Source organism: Papaver somniferum, chromosome 5 (assembly GCF_003573695.1).
Source record: "Papaver somniferum cultivar HN1 chromosome 5, ASM357369v1, whole genome shotgun sequence".
Classification (NCBI taxonomy): Eukaryota; Viridiplantae; Streptophyta; class Magnoliopsida; order Ranunculales; family Papaveraceae; genus Papaver; species Papaver somniferum.
This window is the reverse complement of record NC_039362.1, coordinates 88,980,189-88,993,545: the sequence shown is the minus strand read 5'-3', so window position 1 is coordinate 88,993,545 and position 13,357 is coordinate 88,980,189. Positions and strand designations below refer to the sequence as shown.

General features: G+C 37.8%; 2 protein-coding genes across 4 annotated transcripts; both read left to right on the top strand.

Annotated features, from left to right (window-relative positions):
* Nucleotides 1-2,237: 2,237 nt before the first annotated feature.
* LOC113277623 lies at nucleotides 2,238-7,497 on the top strand. Of its 2 annotated transcripts, none has more exons than XM_026526667.1 (13): nucleotides 2,238-2,550; nucleotides 2,630-2,664; nucleotides 2,774-2,850; nucleotides 2,938-3,016; nucleotides 3,553-3,636; nucleotides 3,759-3,886; nucleotides 4,583-4,639; nucleotides 4,866-5,022; nucleotides 5,109-5,328; nucleotides 6,185-6,295; nucleotides 6,429-6,554; nucleotides 6,691-6,742; nucleotides 7,181-7,497. In XM_026526667.1, the coding sequence occupies exons 1-13, from the start codon at nucleotides 2,498-2,500 to the stop codon at nucleotides 7,331-7,333; spliced, it is 1,332 nt and encodes a 443-aa protein (XP_026382452.1). In that variant the 5' UTR covers nucleotides 2,238-2,497; the 3' UTR covers nucleotides 7,334-7,497. The 2 variants fall into 2 exon arrangements, with proteins under 2 accessions (XP_026382452.1, XP_026382453.1); XM_026526668.1 differs by having other exon boundaries at nucleotides 2,769-2,850.
* A 1,734-nt stretch (nucleotides 7,498-9,231) lies between these two features.
* LOC113277622 (alpha-dioxygenase 2-like) lies at nucleotides 9,232-12,528 on the top strand. Of its 2 annotated transcripts, none has more exons than XM_026526666.1 (8): nucleotides 9,232-9,301; nucleotides 9,867-10,127; nucleotides 10,224-10,373; nucleotides 10,548-10,714; nucleotides 10,804-11,391; nucleotides 11,475-11,677; nucleotides 11,760-12,003; nucleotides 12,091-12,316. In XM_026526666.1, exons 2-8 carry the CDS (start codon nucleotides 9,879-9,881, stop codon nucleotides 12,314-12,316), a joined length of 1,827 nt encoding a protein of 608 aa, XP_026382451.1. In that variant the 5' UTR covers nucleotides 9,232-9,301; nucleotides 9,867-9,878. The 2 variants fall into 2 exon arrangements, with proteins under 2 accessions (XP_026382451.1, XP_026382450.1); XM_026526665.1 differs by lacking the exon at nucleotides 9,232-9,301 and adding an exon at nucleotides 9,673-9,765 and having other exon boundaries at nucleotides 12,091-12,528.
* The last annotated feature ends 829 nt before the right edge of the window (nucleotides 12,529-13,357 follow it).

Here is a 13,357-nt window from a genome sequence, read left to right as displayed (position 1 = left end):
CCTAAGAAAAGAGTAATCAGGTTTCTTTTTGAACAACAATTCTAAAGGAGTTGTAGAGACACTTTTTGATTTTGGTAGACGATTTATTAGGAAGCAAGCAGTTGAAAAAGCATCCGACCAATAGGAGTAGGGCATTGATGCTTGGAAAAGAAGTGCTAAGCCAGACTCAGTGACATGACGAATACGCCTCTCCGCAATACCATTTTGCACAGAAGTATGCGGACAAGTGAATCTGTGCTGAATGCCGGACTCATTCAAATAAGCAGTGGATTTTTTGTATTCTAAAGCATTGTCAGACTGAAAAATTTTGATCCTATGATTTGTCAGATTTTCAATTTGCTTTCGAAAGAGAATAAATGTAGATAAAGCTGAAGAACGTTGAACCAAAGGAAATATCCAAGTGAAATGGGAATAGACATCCATAATTAACATGTAATATTTAAAACCAGTTCTAGACAATTTTGGTGAAGTCCAAATGTCAGAAACAACTAAACTCAATGGAGTATCATAAGAAGTACTACTAAGAGAAAAGGGTAATCTCTTACTCTTGCTTACATGACACGAATTGCAGTAATCAAAAGATTTATTCGAAACAGGTAAAGAAAATCGACGACAAATGTTTGAGACAGTTCTTATCATTGGGTGACCCAGACGTTGATGCCACACTGGCAGAGATGAAGCAACATGTACTTGAGGTTTGATGATATGATCAAACTTTTCCAAGTCATCTAAGATGTAAAGACCATTCCTATTCAGGCCGCGCAGCAACAACTCCCCCGTCAAATTGTCCTTCACAAAGAAGTGAGATGTGTGAAACTCAAAAAACACATTATTGTCTTTACAAAACTGAGAAACAGACAACAAGTCTCTTTTGATACAGGGAACATGAAAGATATTATTCAAAAAATATTGCCTGGAATGTAGATTGAATGTTGCATTACCAACATGAGAAATAGAAACAGTATTACCATTACCAACTTGGACTTGTTCTGTCCCCTCATACTCATGAGGGATAGACAAATTTCTGAAATCCGAAGTCATATGATGTGTAGCGCCGGTGTCAGTCACCCAGTTAGCATGTTGATCTGAACTTGGAAGCGCAATATAAGCAGACGGATTCCTCGTTTTGGTTGTGGAGGATTTGTCGTACCTAAACCAGCAACGTGGTGCCTGGTGGCCATCTTTTTTACATATTTGACAGGGCTCATCAGATGTTTTTGCTGATTGTTGACCACGGTTTGGCTGGTTAAGACGTCGTTGTGTATTTGGGAACTGGTTGCGCACAGAATTGAAACTTTGTTGAGGCTGTGAACCACGACCTTGCTGGTTCATGCTGGGAGGTGACCTGTATGATGATCGGGAGGCTGCAACATTGACAGCGGGTTGCTGGATGGAAGACAGTTGCTGCTCAATGCGCATATCAAACGTCAGGAGATGAGAGTAAAAGGACTCCATATCCATGTCATCTTTCGTACTCAGTGCCGTGACAATTGGATCATAGGATTGATTCAGACCATTGCTAATGGACTGCATCTTTTCATCATTGGATACATCATATCCAGTAGCTGCAAGTTGTTCAAACAGATTCTTAGCATCATTCAAAAACGTTTTGAGAGACTTGTTACCTTTGTTCAAAGAGTGGAGTTGTTTCTTAAGGCTCATCATGTGAGCTCTTATTTTAGGAGCAAAGTAGCTTTCAAGTTTATCCCAGACTCCTTTGGCAGTGCTAATTCCACGGACATGACACAGAACTTCTGGTGTTAGTGTCGAATTGAGCCAACCAACAAGTAGAGAATCCTGTATTTCATATTCAGCAAAGAGAGGATTTATTTCATCTGAATCTGGCAGAGTTCTAGGTGGTATTTCTTTGGTTCCATCTATGAAACTAGTGAGACCGTAGCCTTTTAAGATGGGTTGGAACTGGGTTTTCCAAAGAGAGTGATTTGTTTCTGTAAGTTTTAAGGTAACAAGGTGATGAATCTGGATATTGCGCATGCTATTTGTGTTAGCTGCCATTGTTTTTTTTGTTGATGGTTGTTGCTGCGTTGCTTGTGTTGAAGGAAGAGTTTTGGGTGATTGATAAATGCGGAAACGATGTTGGATCGAAGGCTGATACCAACTTAGGAAAGGTTTTGGTGAATATCTTCCACAAAATACTTGTGGAGATTTGATTCTTATTTATATTAAGAAAACATTGGATTTGTTACATATTTTGAATATATCCTAACAAACAAAGAAGAGTTCAAAACCTCTTTAAAGTCCTAGTTTATAGCCTATAGACTAGAGTTTTTGAGAGTCTTTTGGGAAGACTTAAAGTGTTAATTAATAGGAAATATATCACGTACTAACAACGGAGAAACAAATCAGCTTCAGAAAAGACAGAAAATTGAAACAAATCCTGAATCCCTAGTATCACATAATGAATACCAGTCTCAGAATCTACCAATACAAAATTCAGACCACGTTTATTCCCAGAGTTCTAGGTGTGTAGGATTTCATGATGCGAACGCCATTGAAATTGCTGCTCAGGATGCTGTTCTTCGTGAACAGGTAAGTTTCTTGCTGTTTCATTGTAGTTCAAAGTTTGTATCCTTTTACTAAGATTTATTTGTTTCTGTATAATCTTCAGGAATTGGCTACACAACAAATTATACATACTCAAAGGTAAGTTTTAGGGTTTATATTCAGTAGTTTTTTCTTCTATACGAAATGAGTTTACGGAGTTTGAAGTTTAATTTTAATTTTTATTATTATATGTTTGAGCTCAGAGAAGCAAGAGGTGGTGGAGATGATGCCGTAGAAGCTGACAGAGATATTCTTTCAGGAAGATATGACTCAACTGCTATAAAGGTTTAAAAATGTTTTTCAATAATTCTTTTCATCGAATTTAGAATCTTTATTACATGTATTTATGTTGTTTGGTTATTTTGTTCTTAGGGGCATCTGTTGAGAATGACTACCGATCATCGTGCAGAAATTGCTTCTAAACATGGAAATTCTGGGTTGCATGAAAAAGGTAGGTTTTGGAGTTTGCTGTTTTTCAACATGGATGTTTCAATTGGGGAATTCCACATCTTGTACTAAGAGAATCTTAGGCAGTATGCACATATTGCACCGCAAATTGGACCTCTTTTTAAGATCTCTGTCTCTATCTGTAATCTTTTTGGCGAGCCATTTGAGGCTTTTCCTTTGTTCACCATTTAAATTTCCAACATATCCCATTATGCTTATGAACACACTCTTATTGCACTTTTCTTACGCTGACAGCCTGCTGATGTCTTTTTTCCCTCCTAATTACAAAGATAATGTATTTGTCGTGTAGATAAAGGTCAAATTGTCAAACCTTTGCTTATCATTATGCTAGTCATAAACCCTAGTAATCTATGCAATGTGCATGCACGTAGTAGTCTAGTGCACGATAACCATTTGTTGCTTATTATTTTGTGTATGATATAAAAACTTAGCCATCGACTTCTTAGAGGCGAATGCTCATTCTATTTTTTAATTGATCATTCTGCTGATTCTTTTTCTTTTTCCCTTTCCCTATGTTAGGCAACAATGAAATTGGAAATGGGTATGGTACTCCAGGTGGAAGTGCTTACTATGGTGCCTCAAGGCCTTCTACTACCACGTCCAGTATGCTCCAAATATCTGTTTCCTTAGTTCATGAATTGTGATTTGTAGTAGGTTAGTGCTCCTATCTTTAATGCTTCACCAAATTCTGGAGGTGAATCGTGAAATTGGCCAAAACCTTCCAGATCAGGAGAAAGACTTGGAGTCAAAGGATTCAACAAAGGAGTTGCCTGAATATTTGAAGCAAAGGCTGAAGGCCAGGGGAATTCTTAAAGCGGACACAGGGAAAGGGAGTTTTGTAGCTTCTCCAAATGTAAGCTATTTCAACCTTTTGGTAACGTAATTGTCTTTTTCTTTGGATAACCTAAAGATTCCAGAACCTGTCTGCGTAGCTAAGTCAGCGTTTACATTATTTTGAAAAAAACTCTTGAGATTTTGTAGTTGTTGTAAACCTGGTTAATAGTTCCAGTGCCCAATGAGATATTGCTAAAGAAACATTTAAAGATGAACCGTTAACCTTACTGTTTATTGACACTTGCCTAACCCATGGGGGGTATAGTCTATGTCACTCCAGTGAGGCGTTGTCACGGGTGACACCTAGGCAACATAACATACATGTATAAAACCTGCCACACCTGTGTTAACTTTATACATTTTCAGGCAGTGATCCTCCGCATCAGTCGCTTAGCGTCACCAGGAAAAATTAGGTTGTTGCTTAAACAAATTAGTGTTTTGAAAAAAAGTTAAATATGTCATGCAAGAAACACTATTGTCTGCTGCTGAAGTTTAAGATGTGGAATGTATCTGGACGTCATCTAAGAGGTGCCTAGTGCCAAGACATAACATATCTTTAATCCCCAGCTAGTTACTTCCTTATCAAGTTGTTGAAAGCTGTATGACTCTCAACTATTCTTGTTGGAAATCTATTAATTATTTAAGTCTAGTCTTCTTTATCTCTTTGATTATTTGATGAACTTACTAATAATTTCTTAAAACAATCAACTTTCAGAAGTTGGACATACAGCCAAATCAAGCCACTGCTGTGACAAGGTTGCCACCTGGATGGGTCAGTCTTCTTTGTATTATTACTGTTGATGTTCACCATATCCTTGCTATGTGTTTGCTACAGCCACTTCTTAAGCTTTTGCTTCAAATTTTGATGTTCTTTTCAGTTTGTAAGGCAGTCTCAGTCTTTGCATTACTCTCTTAGGTTTCCATCTTCTTATTTCTCTATGAAAATTAGGAGACCTCTTTCCAACATATATGAATGTTTCTTGTTCTTGCATGTGTAGGTTGAGGCGAAGGACCCAGCATCCGGTTCGTCGTATTACTATCACGAAAGTACTGGGAAAACCCAATGGGAGATTCCTTCTGAGAATTTTGGCAGTGCACAACCTCCATATTTACCTCCACAACAAGATTGGATTGAAACATTGGATGAAACATCAGGTGGGTGGTAGATTGGTTCTCTTTATCATTTGGTTTAAATGAGTTTGTAGTTGGAAAAATACTTGAGAGTTCTTTTCTTCCAACAGGTTGCAAATACTATTTCAATACAAAAACACATGTATCACAACGGGAAGTCCCAGAATCACTAAAGAAGGTTCCCTTGCAGCACAATAACGAGATGGCTTCTAGGAATACAGTCAACAATAATGGGCCAAGCTCATCCTTCATGGAAATTAAATGCATGGGATATGGTGGATGGGGATTGGGTCTTGTCCAAGCTTGGGGGTACTGCAATCATTGCACCAGGTATAGCTGAAATGGTGCTTTGCATCTCTCCCTCTCTTTCTCTCTCCTCTTTTATATTATATGTTTACAAGGACGTGGCCTGTGAGTTTTGCTTTCTCAATTCAGTATGGTGTAACTAACTCAACTAACAATGCTCCATTCTGAATTTAGTATAACGTCACCCAAGTGTTGCACACAATTCGACAAGTCTTTAGGAGGTATAGAACCATGCATAACTGACCCACACCTATAGCAGCCAACGAGACCACAAAAAGCTAAACACACAGCTCCAATGTTTTTCTGTATCTTTTTGATTCTTCGTTCTTTTATGATTTTTTGTTAATGAAAATCAGATTGACAAGAACAGAGTGTACTGCTCCTGAATAACTTGCAGTTTTGAACTGTTCATGAACATAAATACCAGACTAAGAGCATTTGGATACCAAAGGGGAAAAAAAGAGTAGAGAATAACATTTGCTGCCAATCTCAAAATTGCTCGAGATTCGAGTAGGACTGTTTATTATTACATCACTTGGAATGCAAACTATTTCTCCACGATATCTGCAGTTAACCTGGCACCATAAAACCAGATCTGGCCATTCAATATTTCTTCACGCAAAGACCTTATGGATGAGTCATGTAGAGTAACCAAGTGGTATGAGAATATCTCGATAATTTTATATCTTAGTGCGTATTGAGTGCGTTCTTGACTTATTACTATTGATGCTTGTTCTTCCTCACAAGGAATTCTGTAATCCTACAGATATCAACCTGTGTAGTGTTCCTCATTACTCTTGTTTTCACTCAGATACAAGCTTGATAGGGTGGCTACTAATTACAAATCTGAAATCTGGAATTTTTAATGTTTTTATTGCAGGGTTCTCAATCTTCCTTATCAGCAGCACTTCCCCAATTATAATAGTCAACATCCATTCAGCAATACTGCAAATAACAGAGAAGACTTGAACAAGATAATATCAAATAACAGGTAAAGCTGGATTCCATTTAACCATTAATGGGCGTCGGGTTTATGGCTGTGCAACCAGCGCATGCTCTTTTTTAGAAACCACAGAAGAAATATGTGTTGACTGAACTTAATGATCTCATTTTCTGTTTTCTAGGCCCAGTTCAAAACCCCCTGTGGGCAAGGGTATTAAAAGTTTCAACAAGAAGCGAACACAAACTGAGGATGATGAGTTGGATCCTATGGATCCAAGCGCTTATTCTGACGCACCACGTGGTGGCTGGTACGTTATGTGTACTATTCAAAGTTCACATCATTGATCAATGATTTCTCACGTGTTCTTATCTTTGTCAAGTATGTGCTGCCACAACAATGTGTCAAAAAATAACCACATCGTCTTTTACATCTTCAATATTCAGGGTTGTCGGTCTGAAGGGAGTACAACCACGAGCTGCAGATACCACTGCAACGGTATGTACCAAAGGATCCATTTTTTTCTTTTTTGTATATGCAAAGATATATCCTTTCATGCATTAGAATTAGATTCAAATCCCCGATTCTTTAAGGACATGTTAATTTACCACCCTGTCGAGATTGTCACGAAAGAAATAATTTCAACGCCACATGTGTGAACGTCGGTACCCTAGGGTAACCACTATGATGGTAAATATATCACTTTATGGGGAAAGATAAACTTCACTGGAATATAAATAGCTATGGAATGTAAATCCTAGAGCAAAGAAGCTGTTGTGAAGCGCACAATTTTTACAAAATGGTCTCAGTGTTGGGCAATCGATGAGCTTTTCTGGTAGCTCTGACTGACTAAGTGAAAGAAATACTAAAACAATCGAATTGATTTTGTTAGTGATGATGAGGTGTTTTTTTTATGCTGGGTATGCAAATTTGCAGGGTCCTTTGTTTCAACAACGACCATATCCATCTCCTGGTGCTGTTCTGCGTAAGAATGCTGAAGTTACTGCACAAACAAAGAAACCTGGCTCTCAATTTGCTCCCATATCCAAGAGGGGCAATGGAAGTGACGGACTTGGTGATGCAGACTAAAGCCAGTGGCAGAGCCCCATAGGATGTACCCATTTTAATAATATTTTGCTACATGGTGTGGATGTTTATAATCATGTCCCTTCTTTCTATGTTATGGTTGACACACCTTAAGGAAAGCAACGCCGAAAGAAAAATATCAAAAGTGGTGTTCTAGAACTACAAAATCTATTTAAATATTTTTCCTGCATATACTTAGCGTCGTTTAGATTAACTTTAGTTATACTCCAAAGCAATTATCTTGTGTTTCCTATTCTTATTTCGATTTCCATGTTCTATTGTTCTTTAAGTTGAAAATATGCAGATTTAAGTTCTGGAAGGGTTAGCTTTGGTACCTGTCTATTTATTTCTTAAATTTTGACCGGCTTTATCCTTTTTCATTTTCTTTTGAGGCTATCTGTCTTTGCTCGGAAGAGCAAGAAATGTTGTCAGAAACTTGGGTTACGGTTGAAAATGAAAGTTTAACTTGCGTTGCTACATTATTCTCTGTTGCAGCTGTCAAAATAAAAAAAAAAAAAAAAAATCTCTGCTGCAGCTGTGAGCCTGTGATGCCTCTATATTTCATTTTTTGTTCTTAAATAGTTTTTGTTAAAGAACCCCAAATTTCAAGGGGGGATAAACTCTTTCTAGTCATTGAAATCCATGTAAACGCTCTTCCGAGATTATGCACAAAACCAGACTCAAGCTCCAATTTTGTGCACTCTTCCAAAAGTTGTTAACTTGACACTGGAAATTGATCGGTTAGTTTTAGTCAAGTAGTTTTATGGACTAGTATTCCACACTTTCTACCTGCATAAGAATACCTTCTCTCCTTCATTTCACAATTCCAAAATTAAATTAAATTCTCAGTTTGAGGAGACCACTAAATCCCTTGTACGAGTATTAGTACTTTTTAAGATTTCTGGTCGGTCCGGGGAGCAGCCTATCAAAGAACGCCACATTACCTTTTAGGATTTCTGGTCGGTCCAGTGCAGCACCAAATGCCAGATTACTTTTTTTAGGATTTCTAGTCGGTCAGGTTGATCAACCTGTCAAACAATGCCACATGTACGCCACATAGTTAGCACAACCGGAACTTTTTCTCCTTCCAGATATAATCACGTCTTCAAATCTTGAAATGCAATATCCAAATTTTATTTGCAGGTTCTATAGATGTGTAATCCCGTGACATCCACAAACATGTGTGTACATATATGTCAGTTGGTACGAGCATACTAACTACATGGAACAAATCTTTGATAGATACTGCAACTACGGATATTAGCTCACTACTAACAATCCAACGGAACCATTATGCTTAAGTGAAGAATGCACAACTGTTCAATTAAGCACGGTCTGTGAGTATGAAACCCTGCAACCCATATACTCGTGGTCTATGATCTGTCTACTCGAATCATGCATTATCAGAATTAATGGTTGATTAATCGAGTTATTAACATAGTTGGCGTCTCACTGACATCTCTCAAAGTCAAATAACCTAATCTAATCTAAGGCGCATCACTCACTCTGTGGGCAAATTTATGATGAATGGGTCCAAACATTTTCACAACCAACCATGGTTGCTCATTCTAATATAAATGGGTGTTCTTGTTGGTTGGTGCACTTATGTACATCCCCTTTGCGCATTAATGCCAAGTGGCAAAGTGAGTCACCACTCACCAGTGGTACACTGAAAAAGTCAGCAGGATTAGTACCACACTTCACATTTATGAAGGAGTAGTTTACAGTTGAGATTGGGACTGATGTGATCGATCGCGAGTTGGATTGTGTTGCAGTAGTTTAATCCTACTTGCAACATGAGTCACCAGAAGACCCATCATGTAAATGAATGATCTCATTTGAATCCCACGTACTTAGCTCATATGCACAAAACTAGTTATGACATGCGGACCTTAGGGACCCGATCCTATCAGAAACTTTCTGATCTGGAAAATTTTGAATGTGCCGACCGGAGTTACTCCTAGTTCATATGTAGGTCCGAGAGATAAGCCATCCACTTCATAGCTTTGTCACTTTACAGTATTGAAGCGCTTTGACTCTTTTTCTTATTCTTGTTGGAATTGCATGCAATTAATTCTAGAATTATATACTTCCATTTTTAATAAGGGTTGCGTTTGTGAATTGTCGATACTCAAATCTTTTGTACTCATCTTTGGATTTTCTTCACATATATATAGACAAGCAGATCTAGCATTGCTTTCTTACCTATATAGCCAGCTACCATCATCACTCACTCACTAACTTCTTGGTCGACTCCATCTCTCAAAACACTCACATTCCGCTTACTAAATTTGCTTACATTGAAGAAAATCTCTCCATCTCTTTAGCTTTGAGAAAAAGAAATGGGTTTCAGTTTCTCTCCCCAAAACTTCGTTCATCCTCAACTCAAGCCTATAGTAGCAAACATGTCTTTCTTTGATGCTTTCTTATTCTATGTAATATATACAGCGCCTTTAAATTATTGTTGCCTTATTCTTTACCTTTCACTAATTTGATGAGCTAAATATGTTTGGTCATTTTGTCTTTGTTTTGTTAGATTATACATTGGATGGACAAATATGAGGTTTGGCATAGACTGCCAGTTATACTTGGAGTAGCTTACCTTGGTATCAGAAGGCATTTGCATCAACGTTATAATCTTTTGCACGTAGGAGACATCAAGGGTCGCAAATATGACACCGATGAATACTGTTATCGTACAGCTGATGGGAAATGTAATCATCCAGCAGATGATCGGATTGGTAGTCAGGGTACATTTTTCGGTCGTAATATGCCTCCGTCAAACTTACCCTACGAGGTAAAAAAAATGAACCGGCTAGCTTGGTGATATATCAGACTTATCAGTGACTAAGTTTTCCTTTTTCATTATTTGACTAATATACATGAATAACAGCTGCTTGAGCCACACCCATCAGTCGTTGCAGCAAAGTTATTGGCGAGGAAAGAGTTCATAGACAACGGGAAACAATTCAATTTGATTGCATGTTCATGGATACAGTTCATGATTCACGACTGGATTGATCATATGGAAGACACTCAGCAGGTTTAGATAATCATCCATATAATGTATGCTTTAGTTTACGGGGTTACCATTAAAACACATCCGTTAATATTACAGACATGTAATAGTGGCCTAGTGGGTATTTATTCTACCCAAGATAAGGTAGGTAGATATGAAACACAACTAATGCTGTGGGTTATGTTTTTTTTTATGCAGGTGGAAATAATGGCTCCTGACAACATTGCCGATGCATGTCCACTGAAATCATTCAAGTTTCTTAAAACCAAACAAGTTCCAACTAATACTACTACTACTTGGCCGTCCAAGGGTAACAACTTCTTGATGAATAAAACTGGCTCTCTTAACACAAGAACTCCTTGGTGGTAAGAATTAAAACTAAAACTAGATCACCTGCTAATTAGTTCGTTCTCAAAGTAATTGTTGTTTTTTAACTAGTTGAGATTTTGAACAGGGATGGGAGTGTAATATATGGGAATAACAAAGAAGGCATGGAAAGAATCAGATCATTCAAAGATGGCAAGCTTAAAATGTCAGACAAAGATGGATTACTTGAACACGACGAGAAAGGGATACCAATATCCGGGGATGTTCGAAATTGTTGGGCTGGTTTTTCACTCTTGCAAGCTTTATTCGTCAAAGAACATAATACTGTCTGCGACATGCTCATGGTGCATTATCCTGAATTTGACGACGAAAAGCTCTACCAACATGCAAGACTAGTGACTTCCGCGGTCATTGCAAAAATTCATACCATCGATTGGACAGTAGAACTTCTAAAGACTGATACTCTTGTAGCAGGGATGAGAATCAACTGGTATGGATTTCTGGGAAAGAGAATTAAGGATATGTTTGGACATTTCTGTGGACCAATATTTAGTGGATTAGTTGGCCTTAAAGCACCAAGAGACCATGGCATTCCATATTCACTGACTGAAGAGTTTGTTAGTGTTTATAGAATGCATTCACTTCTTCCTGATAAACTTCAGCTAAGGGACATCAACTCGTCTTCCATGGACGAATGCCCTCCTATCACTCGAGAGTACGTAATACTAAATACTACTCCGCCACCGCTCTTTATCTCTCGATTCCTCTCGCTAACCGGAGACTTTGTTTGTGTAATAGGATGGCTATGAGAGAAATGATAGGCAAAGAAGGTGAGAAGAGACTTTCTGAAATCGGAATGGAGAAGATGATGGTGTCAATGGGTCATCAAGCAAGTGGGGCACTAACGTTATGGAATTATCCTTCATGGATGAGAAATCTTGTAGCTCATGATATCGATGGCGAAGATAGACCTGATCCAGTTGACATGGCTGCCTTGGAAAGTAATTCTCTTCTTATTCTGTCAGCTACTTCTATACGTTGTATGAAACTTAACATGACGAGTTATATTTAAATGTCTACTAGTTTATAGAGATCGAGAAAGGGGAGTGGCTCGATATAACGAGTTCCGAAGGAATTTGTTGATGATTCCTATAAGCAAATGGGAAGACTTGACGGACGATGGAGAAGTTATTGAAGCTCTTCGCGAGGTGTACGAGGACGATATTGAGAAACTTGATCTGCTTGTTGGTCTTCATGCAGAGAAGAAGATAAAGGGGTTCGCAATAAGCGAAACTGCTTTCTTCATCTTTCTATTAATTGCATCAAGGTAATGTACATGATTATATTTGATTCATCATTGGACTACAGCCGAAATGATTATGAGTAGCTAATGTATACTTACTGATAACTGTAGGAGGTTGGAAGCTGATCGTTTCTTTACAACAAATTTCAATTCTCCAACTTACACCGAGAAAGGACTAGAATGGGTTAACAAAACTGAGAGTTTGAGAGATGTGATCAGCCGACATTACCCTGAAATGACTAGGAAATGGATGAAAAGTTCAAGTGCATTTTCTGTATGGGATTCATCACCTACGCCAACAAATTTTATACCTTTATATCTTCGTCCGGCACCCTAATTAGCTTGCATTGTTCCGAATATACAGAGATACTGCTTCGATGAGGAGTTTGAGTACAATATTCTAGGGGAGCTAATAGAACTACACGTATAGTTTGTATATATAGTAAGTTTAAATGACCAATGTAAGTTCTTAAAGTACTCGTATCAATTATATTCATTGTATGTCGTAGAGGTTCAAATTTCTCCAAGGAAACGGTAGTTTAGAACCGATCCAGATTATTCATTTCATGTGTTTTGGGCTTACCATGACAAATTCTGGGGTCACGGTGTGCAGTATTTATGTCACTAGGTATTTTGGGTTACAGTCCAAAGTCATGAAACAAATATCGGGATGCAGTTGCAGATTTTCAAATATTCTGCCAAACTTTAGGTCCCAATGCAAAATTTGGATCACCTGCCAGTGTGTGATTGCGTTTAGGGAAAATTAGGGGAGACCCAAAAAAAATTAATATTCTCATTGTCAGGTCCAAAATTAATTTTGGGTACCGTGACACCCATAATTATATGAAATTATTAAAAATGTCTGCATGGCGGATTATGCATCCGCATGACGGGTTATGTATCAGGGGTATAATTGGCAACACAATTTGGATATAACATATCTAAAAATCCGCGCCTTGGAAATTTATAAATTTTATATCGTTGGAAATCTTTTAAAGAGAGCCAACGAGTACACACAACAATATTAAATTTTTGTTTTTCACAAAAAAGTCGGAGGTGATCATCGTTTTAGGGAAAATTTTCGAAAACTGACTGCATATTCATTATGCAGCCTCCAAAAAAGATGCATAACACATTATGCAGATGCATAACGAATTATGCAACCATTTTTTCGACTGCATAACAAGTTATGCATCTATAACAAGTTATGTAACCATTGTTTTGGTTGATTTTAGTTCGTACAGAAAAATTGATGCATAATGTGTTATGCAGCCATATTTAAATGGTGCATATCAGGTTATGCACCCATTTTCTCGATGCAAAAAAGATTATGCAACAATTTTCTCGATGCATAATGCATTATGCAGTCATATTTTCG

Coding starts and splice junctions, on each gene's coding strand:
- LOC113277623 (XM_026526667.1), top strand. CDS start 2,498: ATGATGCGAACGCCATTGAAATTGCTGCTCAGGATGCTGTTCTTCGTG. Junction 3,887..4,582: donor GTTTTGTAGCTTCTCCAAAT/GTAAGCTATTTC, acceptor ATCAACTTTCAG/AAGTTGGACATACAGCCAAA. Junction 5,023..5,108: donor AACATTGGATGAAACATCAG/GTGGGTGGTAGA, acceptor TTCTTCCAACAG/GTTGCAAATACTATTTCAAT.
- LOC113277622 (XM_026526665.1), top strand. CDS start 9,673: ATGGGTTTCAGTTTCTCTCCCCAAAACTTCGTTCATCCTCAACTCAAG. Junction 11,678..11,759: donor TGACATGGCTGCCTTGGAAA/GTAATTCTCTTC, acceptor AATGTCTACTAG/TTTATAGAGATCGAGAAAGG. Junction 12,004..12,090: donor TTTCTATTAATTGCATCAAG/GTAATGTACATG, acceptor TGATAACTGTAG/GAGGTTGGAAGCTGATCGTT.